This window comes from Colias croceus, chromosome 23, assembly GCF_905220415.1.
Source record: "Colias croceus chromosome 23, ilColCroc2.1".
Classification (NCBI taxonomy): domain Eukaryota; kingdom Metazoa; phylum Arthropoda; class Insecta; order Lepidoptera; family Pieridae; genus Colias; species Colias croceus.
This window is the reverse complement of record NC_059559.1, coordinates 5,817,648-5,837,635: the sequence shown is the minus strand read 5'-3', so window position 1 is coordinate 5,837,635 and position 19,988 is coordinate 5,817,648. Positions and strand designations below refer to the sequence as shown.

The 19,988-nt window shown below is 40.6% G+C and overlaps 2 protein-coding genes across 4 annotated transcripts in view; one reads left to right on the top strand and one right to left on the bottom strand.

Annotated features, from left to right (window-relative positions):
• Positions 1-19,988, top strand: part of LOC123702315 (1-phosphatidylinositol 4,5-bisphosphate phosphodiesterase epsilon-1-like) — a 181,197-nt gene that overhangs the window by 125,408 nt on the left and 35,801 nt on the right. The window contains exons 23-25 of the mRNA XM_045650030.1: positions 16,345-16,475; positions 16,828-16,921; positions 17,286-17,381. Of these exons, the coding sequence (XP_045505986.1) occupies positions 16,345-16,475; positions 16,828-16,921; positions 17,286-17,381 (321 nt within the window). The remainder of the gene's footprint in view (positions 1-16,344; positions 16,476-16,827; positions 16,922-17,285; positions 17,382-19,988) is intronic.
• On the bottom strand, positions 303-15,290 carry LOC123702314 (cleavage stimulation factor subunit 1). Of its 3 annotated transcripts, none has more exons than XM_045650029.1 (12): positions 15,085-15,290; positions 14,330-14,416; positions 13,639-13,742; positions 13,133-13,287; positions 8,763-8,854; positions 7,875-8,013; positions 6,721-6,881; positions 3,387-3,537; positions 2,561-2,654; positions 1,150-1,237; positions 940-1,002; positions 303-412 (listed from the first exon to the last, which is right to left on the bottom strand). In XM_045650029.1, exons 1-12 carry the CDS (start codon positions 15,159-15,161, stop codon positions 322-324), a joined length of 1,302 nt encoding a protein of 433 aa, XP_045505985.1. In that variant the 5' UTR covers positions 15,162-15,290; the 3' UTR covers positions 303-321. The 3 variants fall into 3 exon arrangements, with proteins under 3 accessions (XP_045505985.1, XP_045505984.1, XP_045505983.1); XM_045650028.1 differs by having other exon boundaries at positions 940-1,020; positions 1,168-1,237; XM_045650027.1 differs by lacking the exon at positions 940-1,002 and having other exon boundaries at positions 1,087-1,237; positions 15,085-15,289.

Below are 19,988 nucleotides of genomic sequence, written 5' to 3'. Positions count from 1 at the left end.
TTCATTGTTTAGGGAGTTATATTATTATAGTCAGGTAAGTGACTTTGTAAGCTATTATACTCGTTTGAAGTGATTATAGTCAGGGTAGTGAATATTTTAGTTAGTATAACAAAATTTTAGTGATTATGTCAGATAGGTGACTATGCTTTTTAAGTGTAAAATAACCAGCGTAAGTTAAATGACTTTGCTTACTGAGTGAACTAATAAATCATTATCAAGTAATTTATAAACACAATCAAATGTTCTTTTCCAGTAATAAAATGAACCCTAAATAATGAGTCTATCGAAATAAAACAACCATATCAGAAAAAGTACATTTATTTAATGCGTATTACGTCTATACCAAAACCGCGCTCTATAATCGTCGCTGCAAGTTAAAAATGCCGGCGCCGTTCCCGAGTGAACAATGTACCTGCAAACATAATTTTAATATATTAAAATTAAATTATAAAACACACACATTGTAAAATAAATAAATATTGACATTTTAACACTAAAAACATTTATAAGAATTAGTAGGAACTAACGTAAGTTAAACACTCTTTGAATAATTATTCAAAAGTCAACTTTCTTTGTACTTTGTGAAACATGTGTGTTAGTCAAGTGTGTGTGTGTGTTGTGAGAAGAATGCATGTTAGTCAAGTAGGGAGTTAGTCAATGTTAGTCAACGTCGTAAGTCGAAAGTGTGTTAGTCACGGTAGTGTAGCAAATGTTTTCAAGTTTTTCTGCATGTGTGTAGTATGTATGTCTGATACATATATTTGAGTGTGTTAGTCTGTCCGTGTGTATATGAATCCCTATGTATGTTTTTCAATCGGTATGTATGATGAGTTTGTATGTACTGTGTCAAGTATGTTTGTTTGTGCGTACTATGTCAACTATGTTTGTTCATCAGTCTGTTCGTATGTTTGTGTGTCTGTATGTCCGTGTGTCGCTCACCGCACTGCCCCATTGTGCCCCAACGACATGAGCTGACATCGGCTAGCACTGCGCGAATGCCATGTGCACATCGATGTTGTTACTTCGTTTATCAGTCTGTTTGTATGTTAGTATGTTTGTCTGTCTGTATGTACGTGTGTCGCTCACCGCACTGCCCCATTGTGCCCCAAAGACATGAGCTGACACCGGCTAGCACTACGTGAATGCCATGTGCAAAGTGAAGTTGTTGCTTCGTCCGGGAACATCACGTAGTCTTCCGTGTGATTAAATACAGCTTGCGCGTGGTGTTCTTGCTTGCCTGTTTAATTGTCAATTATTATACATTAATGATGGATACATAAATCATTTTTTCTTTTCGTGAAAATTTCATATTTTCTACATCCTACTAATATTATAAATGCGAAAGTTTGAATGGATGTATGGATGTATGGATGTATGGATGTTTGTTACTCTTTCACGTAAAAACTACTGAACCGATTACAATGAAAATTAGCACACATATAGAGGGTAACTTGGATTAACACATAGGATAGTTTTTATCCCGGAAATCCCACGGGAACGGGAACTATGCGGGTTTTCCTTTGCAAACGCGGGCGAAGCCGCGGGCGGAAATCTAGTATATGTATAAAAATGAAACCCGTTTAGCATTGTCACGGCATCACGTGTGAACGGGTGGACCGATTTCGATAATTCTTTTTTTATTATATTCCTTGAATTACAAGGATGGTTCTTATGTAGAGAAAACGTAAATATGTGCCACGGGCGAAGCCGGGGCGGACCGCTAGTTTTCAATAAATTATATAAATAACTTGACATTGACAATCCGTCCAACAACGACGAACAATTTTGAGGAGTATGGGGTAAAATGTTAGGCTGAAATGACTGTAGCATATAAACAAAATGGATGGATGGATATAGGGTCAAAATAAGTCAGTTATGCTTATAGAATTACAATTGCATAACAGATTTAAATAAAAGAAACTAAGCAAGTAGTATATTAATTATTACTTTATACACAACTAGCTTTCCGCCCGCGGCTTTGCCCGTGTTTTCAAAGAAAAACCCGCATAGTTCCCGTTCCCGTGGTATTTTCGGGATAAAACCTATCCTATGTGTTTATCCAAGTTAACCTCTATATTTGTGCTAAAATTCATTGTAATCGGTTCAGTAGTATTTGCGTGAAAGAGTAACAAACACACACATACACTTCCATCGTCACAAACTTTCGCATTTATAATATTAGTAGGAATTAGTAGGAAGTAGGACAGCTAATAATTATTAATAAATTGAATTCACTATTTTTTTACTGAATAGACGCGAATTAAACCAACTTTACTTTTTAACTTTCCACAAATTACTTTTTATCATAATTATTACCATTACTAAATTTTAATTATCGGTTAATTTAAAATTTAAATAAGGGCCGATTTTTAAAATCTTGGTTAAAATTTATCCGTCCAATAAAGTATTACACGAACATTTTAAAATGTCACCTGTAAACTGTCAAATACGGACAATTAGAATACATTTTTGAAATGGTAGTTTAATACGTTATTCGATGAATAAGTTTTAACCAACGATTGAAAAATCAGCCCTTAATTTAATATAAATAATTACATACCAGTAGTCCCCGCACCAGTATATTGTATGAGACATCTACTACTGGCTAGTTCCCATAATTTTATCGACGAATCCATTCCGGAGGTTAGGAGGTACTGCGAACAAAAAATATTTATAAGAATACAAAAATTCCTTCCATTGACTGGCAGGTTGGCTTGGTTGGTAGTTACCCTGCCGTCCAAGTCACTGGTCGTGGGTTCGATTCCCACCCGGGGCAAATATTTGTGTGATGAACATAGATGTTTGCTCTGTGTCTGGGTGTTAATTATCTATATAAGTATTTATTTAAAATTATATAATATGTATGTTTATCAGCCATCTGGTTTCCATAACACAAGCGAAAGCTTAGTATGGTATCAGATCGTGCCGTGTGTGAAAATAGTCCTGAAATATTTATTTATTTATTATTATTTATAGAGGTCATACGACCCTGACAAAAATGAGGCAGCTCAGCATATGCTGCAATGTTCGGGAACATTGGCAGCGCTGTTTTTCAGTGCTGTATTGTTACTTTATTTGTACATACGCCAATTCATTCCTTAATTGAAGTGAAACTTCTTTATCGGGGTTGGAAAAAAATTTAGTGTAACATTTTTTCGTTACGAGTGACATTTTTCCGTTACGCGCCATCTTTTGCTTAACCCTACCACGCATGATTCGACGTATTTCTGTAAAGTTGCATATAGTAAATTATTTTTTGAAAAATACGGTCATAAAGAAGTTTCACTTCTTACGTGTGTACACTAGTACACGCACACATTTTTTTAACTTAATTTTAATTCATTCGTTATTTCAGTCATTCATTTATTCATTCCTTCATTAATTACCTTGCTGTTCCGTGTGAAAGCGACGGAACAAACTTCGGAACCGTCGTGCGCGTTTTTGAACGTGTTGAAACATCGATTGGACACTGTGTCCCAAAGTTTGACGGAACCGTCCGCGCTGCCGCTGGCGAAGTATTTGCCGTTCGGCGAAAATCTGGAAAATAGACAATTATATTATGAAAATAATATTAAAAATAGTATTGTAAAATCATTTTACATTTGCATATGTGAATGTTTGTGAATTTCTCTTCACGTCACGTCACGTTTAAGTAAACAACTCACGTCAGTACCCCTAGTGTGAGTTTGATCGAGTACGAAACGTTACTATCACGTCTGCGTCACAGCCGAATTAGTATGGGAAATCGAACAGCGCCCCTAGCGGACGTATGGGGAAGCTTTGATTCCCCATACAAATTTCGCTGTGACGCAGACGCGATAGTAACGTTTCTTACTCGATGAAAACTCACACTAGCCACACAGATGTATTTTGTCGTTATGAATATGTTGAGAATACGCATTTTTATTTATTTTATTTTGTTTCACGTATGATTTATCGACTAAGAACAGAAATATAATTGCGAATTCACAATACGTGGTTTCGGGGCTCTCCGCGCCCACTTTATACAATCATTTCTTATTATTTTCTCGCTTGAAATAATTACTAACACATTTTGAACATTATTATTTTTATGTGGATTCACACTGCAATACTGCACACCACTTATAAACTTTGAAATTCGTTTCTATAACACATATTAAATAAATATTTATTTATTTTTCTTCGCAATGCGTACAAATAATTACGTATTTACTAAAGAGTGACGTCACACCTACGCCATGACACCTGCGAGCTGTTTTGGCACAGTTTATAAATATTTTTTTAAAAATATGGCTTTTATCTTCGTTAAATTTAAGTATATTACCGAAATATAGGGTTTTTCTTGTATAGTAAACGTATACTGTATATAGACTACAAGCCCGCATAGGAAAAAAATATGGGTCAAATGAACCACCAGGGGACATATCTAGAACGATAGCAGAGCAAAAAATAATAAGATTCATCACTATGCCGTCACTTGTAAGCTGTCCAACTGAGTGCAGATGAGAATTGAAAAGTACAGGTAGACTCGGTAAATTTTGGTCATTTGACCATGTACGGCATTCTTAACCATCGATAGATCCATTAAAAATAATAAGAAACCGCTCAGTGCCGTACAAAAATGGTGGTCCACAAAGTCGGAATTTTTATTTAATTTCCGAGAGTTACCGGGGGTAAATTTGGTCATTTGACCATGTACGGCATCTGTGTCATACTATGCCTATACTGCTTTTAATCCATTATTCCGCAACGCCGTACAAAAATCATGGGGACAAGGAGAAAAAATCGAGAGTTGCAATCCCCTCTCTTTCCCCACTCCAGGGGGTCATTTGACTAAGTACGGCTTCGGTTCCAAAACATTATCTAGCACTCAAAAGTACTATTAAAAGTAATGCCGTCAAAAAATAATTGTTCTTTTAAATGTATACCAATAATCATCTTAATTTCATCGAATTCTTGATATAAAGAGCTGTAAGGTCATTTGACCCTGTACGGGAACTTTTTTTTTAACATGATATTGTAAAATTCAATTGTTGTATAGTATTGCCGTTCAAAAGAAACCGTTCTAAAAAAAGTTATAGAGAAATGCAAAAACAGAAATTTTGTAAAAGTTTAAACATCGTAGATTAATGAAATATAATAGTTTTCTACACTTTATTCGTTGTTTTAAATAGTATTAACATAGATAAATTAGGAAAAAACGATGCCGTACATTTTTGTGCAGACCACATCTTTTAGGCTGATGAAAGCGACGAAAGCTACAATTTTAAGGGTGCTTTATGGCCATTTGATACAGTACGGCATTAACATATTTTTACCCAACTACGGCAAAGCAAAAGGAGGGTTATGATTTTGACAGGTCATGTATGTATGTTCATCTATTCCCTCGTAACTTCTAAACTACTTATCAGAATTCGACAAATGACATATCATTAGAAGCGTCTGAATAGTTCACTGGATAACCAGCGACCAGCTAGCTAAAGGCTATATGGGGTTTCACAAAATCTAATGTGGCGCCCTCTAGCGGACAAAACATACAGAGTAAAAAAATAAAGTTAAGATAAATATGCCGTGTTTGGTATCATTTGAAAGCGCTTTACTTGTACATTTTGAATATGTATATATTACTAGCATTTGCTTGTGACTTTACCTGTATTCATGGGCTGATTGCATATAATTCACATCTTTTCGTTCATAGCTTCTTTATTAGTTCATCAATTTAACGGAGTCCATTCCACCTGACTCCGACTTTCCAAGGTGATAATTAACCACCTCGAGCTTCTTAATATTAATGTATATTTATATTTTATTATCAAAATATAAAGCAAACATTTCGTTATATGGATTTTTTCTTTTTCAGATTTTTCCCCTTTGAACCAACGAAAATGTACGGCACATGAAAAAATATTATCTATGCATAAAATACTTTAAAAATAAATTTATTTCGTGTTGTGTCAAATGACCCCCTGGAGTGGGGAAAGAGAGGGGATTACAACTCTCGATTTTTTCCCCTTGTCCCCATGATTTTTGTACGGCGTTGCGGAATAATGGATTAAAAGCAGTATAGGCATAGTATGACACAGATGCCGTACATGGTCAAATGACCAAATTTACCCCCGGTAACTCTCGGAAATTAAATAAAAATTCCGACTTTGTGGACCACCATTTTTGTACGGCACTGAGCGGTTTCTTATTATTTTTAATGGATCTATCGATGGTTAAGAATGCCGTACATGGTCAAATGACCAAAATTTACCGAGTCTACCTGTACTTTTCAATTCTCATCTGCACTCAGTTGGACAGCTTACAAGTGACGGCATAGTGATGAATCTTATTATTTTTTGCTCTGCTATCGTTCTAGATATGTCCCCTGGTGGTTCATTTGACCCATATTTTTTTCCTATGCGGGCTTGTAGTCTAACACACATTATGGAAGAGGATTTCAAAATCTTTCGTCAGGCCTATTGTCTCATTTCTCGTGCTATGGCACGGGTCATATGACGTCACACAGTCATAAACGGTCTCTTTCTCTCTCTTTCCAAACTATCTAGTAAATTTTCCCTCTCTTTCACACTCTCTTTCCAACACTATCTTTCTATCCCTCTCTCACACTTGATAGAATTGTCTCATTTCTCGTGCTATAGTACGGGTCATATGACGACACACAGCCATGAACGGTATCTCTCTCTCTCTCACTCTCCCTCCGACACTATCTATCTATCTCTTTCTAACACTCACTTGATAGAATTGACTTGTTTCTTGTGATGGTGCGATGGTACGGGACACACGAAGCATTGGCTCGTGGTGACGTCATACAGACGTATCACCGGGTGCGTAGTAGAAGCTATTATATGATCGCCGAGCGGATGGAAAGCCACGCATAGAACTTGTTCTGAGTCCTGTGTGAAATACATATGAATTAATAACAAAAATAGTAAAATTCTTTACACTGGACAGTAAAGTAATCTATACTTATAGTATAAAGCTGAAGAGTTTGTTTGTTTGAACGCGCTAATCGCAGGAACTACTGGTCCGATTTGAAAAATTATTTCGGTGTTAGATAGTCCATTTATCGAGCAAGGCAAAAGTCTATTATAAACGCGAGGCCGGGTAAAATCTTAGTTTGAATGTCATAAGAAAGTACTGCGATTCTACACAGCTACCTAATTGATTAACAAATCGCAGCAAGTGAACGACTTAGCAAAGTGAAGGTAGTTGGGTCAAACGTCGTATAAACAACGTCCGAGCCCCTAGGCACGATTCGTACGAATGCGCCACGAATCAAAGGAAAGCGGTTTTTTATAGTATTCGACAGCTAAGCATGTTCAGACATGAAATAATGACAACTACATTGGAAATATTAATCTAAAGTAACGTCTAACACTATATATAATTACACTAAGACCAACAGGAGCGGCGCCACGCGGGTGAAACATCTTTACCAAATTTTAATTTCCTGTTTTCACATTAAGTACCTTTTTTGTGGGATAATAAATAAATATTAAAGGTTTTGACTGTAGCATTACCTAGTACATATACCTTTTACCATATTAAATCTTAGCATTAGATCGTTTTTATAATTGGGTGTCGCTGAAAATCAGCTCTGCAATGAAGGCCTATGCTTTTCATTGTAAAATGCTTAGCGGCATATCTTTTACCATGTAGGTTGTTAGATTAAGTAGATTGTAAGTACATAGATTGTTAATTTTAATATTGCCTACCTGCTAATAAAGAGTTTATTATTTTTTATTTTTAATAACTACACATCACTTGTATGGCCTTTCGTTTATAATCCTGTATTAATTGTGCAATAAAGGATTTTTCATTCATTCATTCATTCATTCACATCACCCACGGAACTTTAAAAATAAAAGAAAATACAAAAATCTCACCGTGATAGACTTGTACGCCTTCTTAGCGGATGCCTTGGTGATATCAAAGAGCTTGATACAACAATCCCTCGACGCGGAGACCAAAATCTGTTCGCGGGGATGGAAATCTAGCGCCGTAATTTCGTCCGTGTGATCGTATCTGAGGAAAAAAAATATTTTAAGCGTAGCTTCTATCGCGGGCCTTGAGCGCGGGGACCGAATCGGGAAATTCCGTAACGAAAGAACCTCACGCTCCCCACGGGGACGGGCGGAGGTGTGGCTTGAAGGCATAGCATGCAATAGCGCAACCGCCCCAGTCCCCGAGTGACACACGTCGTTTTTTTGTTTTGGTTTTATGGCATTCAAATGTTTAATAAATATTTTTTTTTTGTTCGGAGCTTTCACCTGTAAAGTAGAAAAGGAACTAGACAGACTGTAATAATATTTTTTTTTTCAAAAAATATCTTTTTAAATATCGTTATTTTAACCATTTCAAGAATATTGATATTTCTTTTGACGTGACAACGTCTTATAAATTGGTTTGCCGGGTGACACTTCAAGAAACTGCGTTACGCTCCGCTCACGTTATGCGCTCACAATGAGAGCGAGTGAGAGGCACGCGTCCCTTCCACTCGGGCATGGTTAGCCCGCCTAAGAGCGAGAGAGACAGACATAAAAAGTCGTTGTCACGTAAAACTTTCGCGCGTATACCGACTTTACAGGCAACCAATTTTTTTTACCTTACAAAATAACGTCTCTAATTAATTATATAATATAATCTTTACAGATTCTTTAAGGATCCAATTATTTACAAATTAACAACCATTGACTTTTAGATTCTAGATTGCAGTAATTTGACGTTTGTATATGCAGTAAGTCTCTTTTTTTATGAAGTCCTTGAATACTCACAAAGTCCGTATAACCGGATGTCCCTGTTGCTCCCTCCCCGGATCGACTTCTTCCGGCGCGGATTTGGCCAACATACGTTCCACGTCCAAAATCTACCGAATATATAATACATAATTATGTTTTATAATAAATGCGAGTTACTTTAGATTAAAATATTTTTTGTTGGCTTTTTCTACTACACTGCTAACATAAGGTTAAGGTTTCCTACTAATCAACACAATCCGCTTGTTGTGGACTGTATATGTTTGGGTTTGGAAGGAAACACCCTTCCTTCGACATGCATTTATTTTCCCTTATTTACACTATTACAATTTATAACTTATCACTATTACTTATTCACTACTACTCTCGAGGAAGAACTTGCTGGAACTGACTCTAATTCAAAAATGTTGGCTATTTATGTGTCGCCGGCGGCGAGTCGCAAAGCGGCCGCCCGGCGGCGAGTCGCAAAGCGGTCGCCCGGCGGCGAGTCGCAAAGCGGTCGCCCGGCGGCGAGTCGCAAAGCGGTCGCCCGGCGGCGAGTCGCAAAGCGGTCGCCCGGCGGCGAGTCGCAAAGCGGTCGCCCGGCGGCGAGTCGCAAAGCGGCCGCCCGGCGGCGAGTCGCAAAGCGGTCGCCCGGCGGCGAGTCGCAAAGCGGTCGCCCGGCGGCGAGTCGCAAAGCGGCCGCCCGGCGGCGAGTCGCAAAGCGGTCGCCCGGCGGCGAGTCGCAAAGCGGTCGCCCGGCGGCGAGTCGCAAAGCGGTCGCCCGGCGGCGAGTCGCAAAGCGGTCGCCCGGCGGCGAGTCGCAAAGCGGTCGCCCGGCGGCGAGTCGCAAAGCGGTCGCCCGGCGGCGAGTCGCAAAGCGGTCGCCCGGCGGCGAGTCGCAAAGCGGTCGCCCGGCGGCGAGTCGCAAAGCGGTCGCCCGGCGGCGAGTCGCAAAGCGGTCGCCCGGCGGCGAGTCGCAAAGCGGTCGCCCGGCGGCGAGTCGCAAAGCGGTCGCCCGGCGGCGAGTCGCAAAGCGGTCGCCCGGCGGCGAGTCGCAAAGCGGTCGCCCGGCGGCGAGTCGCAAAGCGGTAAAGCGGTCGCCCGGCGGCGAGTCGCAAAGCGGTCGCCCGGCGGCGAGTCGCAAAGCGGTAAAGCGGTCGCCCGGCGGCGAGTCGCAAAGCGGTCGCCCGGCGGCGAGTCGCAAAGCGGTAAAGCGGTCGCCCGGCGGCGAGTCGCAAAGCGGTCGCCCGGCGGCGAGTCGCAAAGCGGTAAAGCGGTCGCCCGGCGGCGAGTCGCAAAGCGGTCGCCCGGCGGCGAGTCGCAAAGCGGTCGCCCGGCGGCGAGTCGCAAAGCGGTAAAGCGGTCGCCCGGCGGCGAGTCGCAAAGCGGTCGCCCGGCGGCGAGTCGCAAAGCGGTCGCCCGGCGGCGAGTCGCAAAGCGGTAAAGCGGTCGCCCGGCGGCGAGTCGCAAAGCGGTCGCCCGGCGGCGAGTCGCAAAGCGGTCGCCCGGCGGCGAGTCGCAAAGCGGTCGCCCGGCGGCGAGTCGCAAAGCGGTCGCCCGGCGGCGAGTCGCAAAGCGGTCGCCCGGCGGCGAGTCGCAAAGCGGTCGCCCGGCGGCGAGTCGCAAAGCGGTCGCCCGGCGGCGAGTCGCAAAGCGGTCGCCCGGCGGCGAGTCGCAAAGCGGTCGCCCGGCGGCGAGTCGCAAAGCGGTCGCCCGGCGGCGAGTCGCAAAGCGGTCGCCCGGCGGCGAGTCGCAAAGCGGTAAAGCGGTCGCCCGGCGGCGAGTCGCAAAGCGGTCGCCCGGCGGCGAGTCGCAAAGCGGTAAAGCGGTCGCCCGGCGGCGAGTCGCAAAGCGGTCGCCCGGCGGCGAGTCGCAAAGCGGTAAAGCGGTCGCCCGGCGGCGAGTCGCAAAGCGGTCGCCCGGCGGCGAGTCGCAAAGCGGTAAAGCGGTCGCCCGGCGGCGAGTCGCAAAGCGGCCGCCCGGCGGCGAGTCGCAAAGCGGTAAAGCGGTCGCCCGGCGGCGAGTCGCAAAGCGGCCGCCCGGCGGCGAGTCGCAAAGCGGTCGCCCGGCGGCGAGTCGCAAAGCGGTCGCCCGGCGGCGAGTCGCAAAGCGGCCGCCCGGCGGCGAGTCGCAAAGCGGTAAAGCGGTCGCCCGGCGGCGAGTCGCAAAGCGGTCGCCCGGCGGCGAGTCGCAAAGCGGTAAAGCGGTCGCCCGGCGGCGAGTCGCAAAGCGGCCGCCCGGCGGCGAGTCGCAAAGCGGTAAAGCGGTCGCCCGGCGGCGAGTCGCAAAGCGGTCGCCCGGCGGCGAGTCGCAAAGCGGTAAAGCGGTCTCCCGGCGGCGAGTCGCAAAGCGGCCGCCCGGCGGCGAGTCGCAAAGCGGTCGCCCGGCGGCGAGTCGCAAAGCGGTAAAGCGGTCGCCCGGCGGCGAGTCGCAAAGCGGCCGCCCGGCGGCGAGTCGCAAAGCGGCCGCCCGGCGGCGAGTCGCAAAGCGGTCGCCCGGCGGCGAGTCGCAAAGCGGTCGCCCGGCGGCGAGTCGCAAAGCGGTCGCCCGGCGGCGAGTCGCAAAGCGGTCGCCCGGCGGCGAGTCGCAAAGCGGTCGCCCGGCGGCGAGTCGCAAAGCGGTAAAGCGGTCGCCCGGCGGCGAGTCGCAAAGCGGTAAAGCGGTCGCCCGGCGGCGAGTCGCAAAGCGGCCGCCCGGCGGCGAGTCGCAAAGCGGTAAAGCGGTCGCCCGGCGGCGAGTCGCAAAGCGGTCGCCCGGCGGCGAGTCGCAAAGCGGTAAAGCGGTCGCCCGGCGGCGAGTCGCAAAGCGGTCGCTCGGCGGCGAGTCGCAAAGCGGTCGCTCGGCGGCGAGTCGCAAAGCGGCCGCCCGGCGGCGAGTCGCAAAGCGGTCGCCCGGCGGCGAGTCGCAAAGCGGTCGCCCGGCGGCGAGTCGCAAAGCGGTAAAGCGGTCGCCCGGCGGCGAGTCGCAAAGCGGCCGCCCGGCGGCGAGTCGCAAAGCGGTAAAGCGGTCGCCCGGCGGCGAGTCGCAAAGCGGTCGCTCGGCGGCGAGTCGCAAAGCGGTCGCCCGGCGGCGAGTCGCAAAGCGGTCGCCCGGCGGCGAGTCGCAAAGCGGTCGCCCGGCGGCGAGTCGCAAAGCGGTAAAGCGGTCGCCCGGCGGCGAGTCGCAAAGCGGTCGCCCGGCGGCGAGTCGCAAAGCGGTCGCCCGGCGGCGAGTCGCAAAGCGTTCGCCCGGCGGCGAGTCGCAAAGCGGTAAAGCGGTCGCCCGGCGGCGAGTCGCAAAGCGGTCGCCCGGTCAAAAAAAGTAATAAAGTTATAACTTTTCTTTTACGGGGACTTATGTCGATGGAATTCCACGTATCTCGATGACTTTGTTATTGTGTCATCGAGATACGTGAAATTCCATCAACATAAGTCCCCGTAAAAGATAAGTAATAACTTATTATTCTATTATTTTTTAATCATTAATATAGAAAACTAATGTTTTTATTGGGTTATTTCATATTTGATACACTTTTAGGTTGGAACGTTAATTTGATGATATGTTAGTTATTTTTTAAATGTGTCTGGCAAGATGTAAGAACCATGAAAACTGTCCGGCTCTTGAGGTACCATATTTTTATACGTCCCCAAGTAACATACATAAAATTTAGCTTTTAAAGTATAATGAAAGTTAGGTACAATTTTATAAACCTTTACTACCTGTTTCCTGCCAAAGTAACCACAACCCAGACTTGATAATCGCTAGTCGTTCTTATCTGTATCGGAGACATATACAGAGAAACTTTCAACTTTCTTATAGACAGGAAAGTCTGGCCGTCGTGGGCTCTTGATCTAATATATTTGTAACCTTTTTAACTGAAGAATATTCCTAAGAATGACAGCAGTTAAAGAAATTGAAATAGAAAAGTTGCAGTTAGTGTTTACGACCAACCAACACTATTTCAAACCTATTTTCTCAAAATTACCCAAAATTACCGGTCTTTCCACTAGTTTTGTTACCTTTCACCAATATTGAATGTTAATTTTACCCTTATTTTTGTATTTTTGCGTATTTTTCTTGTCGTTTTCTGTATTTTACCTTAATACTCGCGTCCACACTGCCGGTGGCCACGAGTTGTCCGCACGAGCTGAACGCGCCCGCGCGGCACGCCATTTTGTGTGACGTCACGTACGCCGTTCCATACTAACTATATATATCTTTTTACTTACTAGAAAGTTAGTAATAATGGAAAATTCGAGATTTTTAACGTTTCTGCGTTATTTTTAACCAATTTTCCACAAAAAAAAAAAATCATTTTTCTTGTTTTTTTTTTCACTAAAACTAACATTTTAGTAAGTATTGTATTTTTTTCCAAAAAATGCAGTTTTGTTGTATTTTGCCCGCATATTTCCCTACTTTTCACTAACCTTAATACTCGCGTCCACACTACCGGTGGCCACGAGTTGTCCGCACGAGCTGAACGCGCCCGCGCGGCACGCCATCTTGTGTGACGTCACGTACGCCGTTTCGTACGTCGCCGGCTCGGGCGCGAGGGACGATGCGTCCATTTCGAATTCCAAGTCTGTTGAAAATTAAATAATTATTATATGTGTAGATATTTTTTGAGGTTTCACTAATTTATATACCAAATTGAATATAAATTATTATTTGTGACCCTTTGTTAAATTTTATTTACAAGCAATAGAAAAACAACCAATTCGTTAATAACATACATGTCTTTTACAGATAATTAAAATAAAAAAGAGCGTGTGTGCCGAGCACACGTTTCAGAAGTGAAATTTATTTGGCAAGTTTAAAAAATACCAAAATCGTCACCTTCCTCCATGACATGACGGAATTGCCATGACGCGACCTTGAAATTTTACTCTCAACAGGTCTAAAGAAATTTCACTTCAAAAGTTTTAAAACATACCAAACCCAGTAGTCCCCAGTAGATGTTCAGCCCCACTGGACGCGGCGAGTCGATCCTTCCTATCCGGCTCATGCTGGAGCCCCACCATCATGAGGTTTAGAAGCCTGCAAATATTTAAAAGTATCGTAAAACATAACATATTGAGAGATATTTTTTAACTCAAATCTATACTAATATTATAAAGCTGAAGAGTTTGTTTGAACATGCTTATCTCAGAAACTACTGGTTTGATTTGAAAAATTCTTTCGGTGTTAGATAGCCCATTTATTGAGGAAGGCTTTATTATATCATCACGCTAAGACCAACAGGAGCGGAGCACTGCGGGTGAAATCATGGAGCACAGCTAGTGGTACATACATGACTAACTGTGAAAGGGCTTTTCAAATAGGCCCAGTATGTTGATAGTAATACATTCAAACAATCTCTTCAGCGTTATATTATTATACTAGCTTTCCACCCGTGGCTTCGGCCGCATTTTCAAAGATAAACCTGCCTAGTTTCGTTCCCATGACATTTCCGGGATGAAAGCTATCCTATGTGTTAATCCAAGTTACCCTCTATATGTGTGCTTAATTTAATTGTAATCGGTTCAGTGGTATTTGCGTGAAAGAGCAACAAACACACACTTACACATTGTCACAAACTTTCACATTTATAATATTAGTAGGAAATATTAACTTAAAAGATATACCTGTCACTCGGTGGGCATGGTGGATCAGCATGAACAGCTGCAGATAGCGTAGCAGCAATCGGTTGGAATCCATCATAGAATAGCTGACTGAAAATGATTAAAAAAAAAGATTGTATCACCCTGAAAGACAAGAATAATTTATAGTAGACTTGTGGCCTTAATATGTTGAATGTTTAATCCTGTTACAAATTTCATATAACTTTATCTACATAGATAGTTCAAAGTAAGCTAGTTATGTAATTAAACGACTTAGGGCCGATTTTTCAATCTTTGGTTAAAACTTACCTGTCCATTAAAGTATATCACGATAATATTAAAAAGTCACCTGTAAACTGTCAAATACGGGTACATAATAAGAATACATTTTTGAAATAGTAGTTTAATACATTATTCAATGAATAAGTCTTATCCGAGGATTGAAAAATCATATAGTTAAAAATAAGAAAAACGTTTATGTTTTGAAATAGAAAGATAAACACTTTATTGGAATTAAAATTATTATCTTGTGTTTGTGTCGTGTAAAGATAAAAATAGAAGTGTGGAATAAGTATACGAAATAATTTCTAAGTGAAAAAATTACCTAAAGTTAACCTTACTTTATACAAAAATACTACGTATTTTCCAATTTATTACGCGAAGATTTTAAATAATTATTAAACCTTCATAATATCCCATTTAAAATTAAAATGTACGTTCAAATAACTTTAACTAAACAATAACAACGATCGTATGCAAAAACTTTAAATAAATCTTACCTGATAATCATACGATATAACAATTCCCTGTTCTTCACCACATTCCTCGTATCTACGTCTGGTGTAGCTTCCTTCATTTCTCTAAATTGAGTTTATTAGATTTTCTTAAATATTGAAAGAACTGAAAAACCGGCAGAAATGTTTTTATTTTCAACAAATTGACGTCCAACCAAACAACAATCTCCTTGACAGTGACGTTTCACGTTAGTCTATCTCTATGGTAGTGCCACAGGTTAAAAATCTGATATAGATATAGAAAACCAGTTCACGTCGGAAAACACGACCGCATAGAGACGAGTATAACTGCTTTGTACGTGTGCTTTGTACTTTGTACGTGAGTTTAAAATAAAAATAACAATCAATAACTCTGATCATGCGCTGTAACAACATTCTATATGAATGGGTACCACGGTACGAGAAGCATTGCTACATCAGGCATGTGCACATATATGCAATTTATTTTTATAGTTCATTAACACTAATCTTTAAAGGGCTGAACATGAATGAATGGACATAATCCTTTCCTCTTTCATTAAGTTCTTTGCCGTGTCGATGATCTTTAGACTATTTTATAAATATTTTCATACACATAGATTCGCAATATGTATGAGTTGTAAAAATTTACGATATAATAATTTTTGAAATACAACTATAAGACATCTGTATTTTTTTTAACCGCCACAGGAAATCGAAAACCGGTCTATTTCCTATTTTTATTCTGATATTAGAAAAGTTTTTGAAGATCAATACTAGATTTCTTTTTGTGTGTGTTTTCAATGATAAAATATTATAAACTAGGTCTCCAGACGCATTTCAAAAGAAGATAAATGTATTCTTTCTCAAATTATCTATAAATCAAATTTCATCCAAATCGGTTCAGTGGTTTAGGCCTAAAGACAGACACCAGACACACAGAAATGAAATATTTTTGCAATTATATTGTACAACTAGGTCTCCGCCCGCGGCTTCGCCCGCGCAGTCAAAGAAAAACCTGCATAGTTCCCGTTCCCGTGGGATTTCCGGGATTGCGTCATTTTCCCGGCATAAAAAGTAGCCTAAGTCCTTTCTCAGGTATCAAAATATCTCCATACCAAATTTCATGAAAATTGGTTCAGTAGTTTAGGCGTGATTGAGTAACAGACAGACAGACAGAGTTGCTTTCGCATTTATAATATTAGTATGGAATATATAGTATATATTCCATATAATATTAGTATGGTATAAAGTAGTTCTTTCATAACATTTACTTTCCTTCCCCAGGTACTGCTCACGGGCTGTAGATGCGTGGAACTCGACTGCTGGGACGGGGACGACGGCAACCCAGTTATATACCATGGACACACGTTCACCACGAAAATACCGTTTCGGAGAGTGGTTGAAACCATTGCCAGGTACCTAATCTACAGTACCTATAAAAAGTTGTTGCAGCAGTAAGCGACTTTTTATATTATAATATATTTCCTTAAGAATGCTTAGATCTAAAGAAATATTCAAAGGAAAACTATTCAATGCGATTTTTAATACAGAGAGATTTAAGAATTATCATATAAATAATGTACATAGAAGTCAAAGCGTAAATGTGTGTCTTTGTGTGGAAGAATGGCTTTGATTCATAATTAGACGCGAACGGAGCCGCGGGCAACAGCTAGTTTTACTTTTTGCATGTACCCTCACATAAAGCGTATTAAATTATACTTTCATTAATTCAATAATTAAACGATTTTTCATTTTTTATTTTTTTAGGAGTGCATTCGTCACATCGCCTTATCCTCTTATATTGAGTATAGAGAACCACTGTAGCTTACCACAACAGCAAGTCATGGCTAGCACATTTGAGGTCAGTTGTTATTTATAAATAAATACCTATGATAAACTATAAATTTTTTACAAAAATTAAAAAAAATAGCGTAGTTGTTGAAAGATTTCGACACATTCGACGCATTTTTTTTACGTTATAATTTACATTATGATCAAAATGTATTATATTTTAGTAAGCACTTCCTGACGCACCTAGTAATTATGTACATAGGGGTACTTTTAGGAATCTAGGACATGTTCGACGATCCCGGAACTACAAAGACGACAAATAATTTTTGTTTTCTTTCTATGTTTCAATTATTTATTTCTCAATGAATGCAATTTAAATGTTATAACGGTCTACGTGTTATGTCATTTACTCTACTAGTTCTCTCTTCATCCAGGCAGTGTTTGGAGACCAATTGGTAACATCTTTTCTATTCGATGTTGATTATACGGATGAGCCGAGACTACCCAGCCCGGAGCAACTAAAATTTAAGGTAGGTAAATAGGTAATACTTAGGTACTTCATACCATAGACTATAGAGGTTATAAATATGGTTCAAAAATCTTAGTCAAAAATGGATTTGTTTCTAATCTCCCAAATTATGTGATGTATAATGAGGTGATAATGAGCATTGAGCATGAAAGTTAAGAATTTTGTCTATTCAATCGATTTTACGATGACGGCACTTTTTTTTTTCTTTTCTATTTGCGATGGTACTTGTCTACGTCATTTCGTTCATTTCGTTGAAGTTTGAGTATTTTTCGCGGGAAACAAAATATTTTCAATGTAACAAAAAAAAATCATACCTACTACCCAGTAAACACTTGAATCTTTCAAGAGTTCATTTTTTTTAACGATTTGAACGCGCTAATATCCGAAAAAACTAGAAACCTTTTAACCTTGTCGTATGGCTAGCCGCACACACGCAATATTATTGATCAATATTATTGTTGACTATATTGAACAATATAATGGTACCTACCAATTACATGTCCCGCAGCCGGAGGCCCCAAAAGAAAACTCAGATGTACTTAGAAACTACATTTAATGGCTAAAATGAGACTTTACACCCATGTCCGCACGATGCGGACCGGAGTCAAAGAATGAATTTATACATTATAATAATTATAAAGACGTAAGCTTGGATGCTAACTAAGGGAAATCGCACCCACATTCTATTCCCGTGCGAACGGCGTATTCAGCAGTTTTGTATGAAGGCCGGGCCGTAACTCCTCCCGCCGAAGTTCAGCGACCATTTTTGAATATTGTGAAAAAATGTTGCTGGAAGCTGGGGCTCATCTGCTTCCTCATCTGCTCATCTGTGGTCCTCTATAAAGTATGTGTCGATCTGCGTCACATCGTGTACCAAATGGCCAAAATTAAGACTGCACCAACCAGAATTATGTATATAGGGATAGTTGTTTGATATATTGCAGGATCCTTTTCTATAGCGATTGGGGTTTCCTCCAAATTAACTGAGTTGAGAATTGCGTATCTTGTATATTTATTTATAATGTCCTTGATATATGTACGCGTATCTTCAGTCAGTGGCTGTTCCTTAATTTTGTCATTTACATTATAGATCTTGAAATTCTCCGACTCGAACATACATCCAGTAGGAACAAGTTAATAAGAATGTACCTTGGAGTATCACGAAGTCCTCTTGTTGCATTTATAGTGAGATTTAAGATGAGCGTGGTAAATATAGTAAGTAATGTATTATACTTCGGGCATTCAGCCTCTATGTACAAGAATGAGTTACTGTTAGTTGCTATATAGGGATAGGAAGGGATGAGGGCCTGCCTATTCTTATTTGGAAAAATAGCTAAATGAAATAAATCAAGAATATCTGTAGAAACTAATGGAAATTTAAAATTATTACAATTTGCTTATTTGAAAAGTAGTATCCAGGCTTAAGTATATTATAATATTCCCTATCTTAAAATTCTTATATTTGATTCTTATCATAAATGTTACCTAATTTCTTAATCATCTTCCTAACTGTTTCCATAACTAACATAGAATGATGATTAGCTAACTTAACGTATCTAATAAGATTATAGTCATTTAATTTTTTTTTTGAATTGAATTAGGTAAATTAATGTAATTAAATGATTTTCCAATATCTAAGAAAGAATACTATGATGGCTATTTTAAATCATTAGATGATATTATATAAACTAAATGCTCATTTTTTTAGCATAAATGAAATTTTCATATTTTATAGCATCATTGCAACCCAAATTAATACCTGTAATACCTATGAAGATCGATCCTAATCTTCACAGTCAGTAAAGCATAGTGTGTAAAGTTCGGATCATATGTATTGTATAGTATATACCGATAAGGCGATTCACTATAATTTTAATACGAATAATTCTCGGAATAAAAGTTAGGGCCGTACTCAGGTGGATATAATTCGTGCATATTCATTTCCCGCATTTTAGAATTATTTTGTGTTAAAGGTAAACCTCTAACGGGTTTCGAATTAAATTCTTTTCTATATTTGTTACTAATTATTAAAATTATTTTTATTCTTTAAATAAGATGCATTTAATTCTTCGTACATAAATTCTAATGATGAAATTAAATTAAATTTAATGAAAAATTTAATTGTGACAATTTTTTAAACGTTTTTTCAATTTAAATCGGCCGCATATATTGAATTCTTGAGCCTAAGGCCTCATATAAACCGCGAATAAAAGCTTGTAGAATTTTTTATTTATATAAAGTGTACGTTTTGCCTCTATGATGATTGCTAGGTGCCGCAAATGCCAAATCATTATATAGAGTGGTTTTATCTTTTTGATCCTGAAATTATTTATTAATGCATTTTGGATGCCTACTTAATTTTGGGTAAATATGCTATTACATATTTATTCGATTCATCATTGATTAAGAAATTAGGCTATACACTACCTTCAGCAGTAGGTACTTATATAACTTTATAATCTAGTTAATAAGTATCTAATCTAGTTAATAATATAATTAATTTTAAAGTAAAACTCTAATATTATAAAAAACTAGTCCACGAACAGCCTAACTCTATGTAGTGCTCTCGGGAATTAGACTTTCACGGATGGAAAATCTTGGAAAGGAA

What these genes read in the sequence shown, in the direction of transcription:
- LOC123702314 (XM_045650029.1), bottom strand. Translation starts at nt 15,161, where the DNA reads ATGAAGGAAGCTACACCAGACGTAGATACGAGGAATGTGGTGAAGAAC. An exon ending in CCATGCCCACCGAGTGACAG is followed by an intron (nt 13,743 to 14,329) that starts GTATATCTTTTA and finishes AAATATTTGCAG; the next exon opens with GCTTCTAAACCTCATGATGG. An exon ending in GGGCACAATGGGGCAGTGCG is followed by an intron (nt 413 to 939) that starts GTGAGCGACACA and finishes TTATGTTTGCAG; the next exon opens with GTACATTGTTCACTCGGGAA.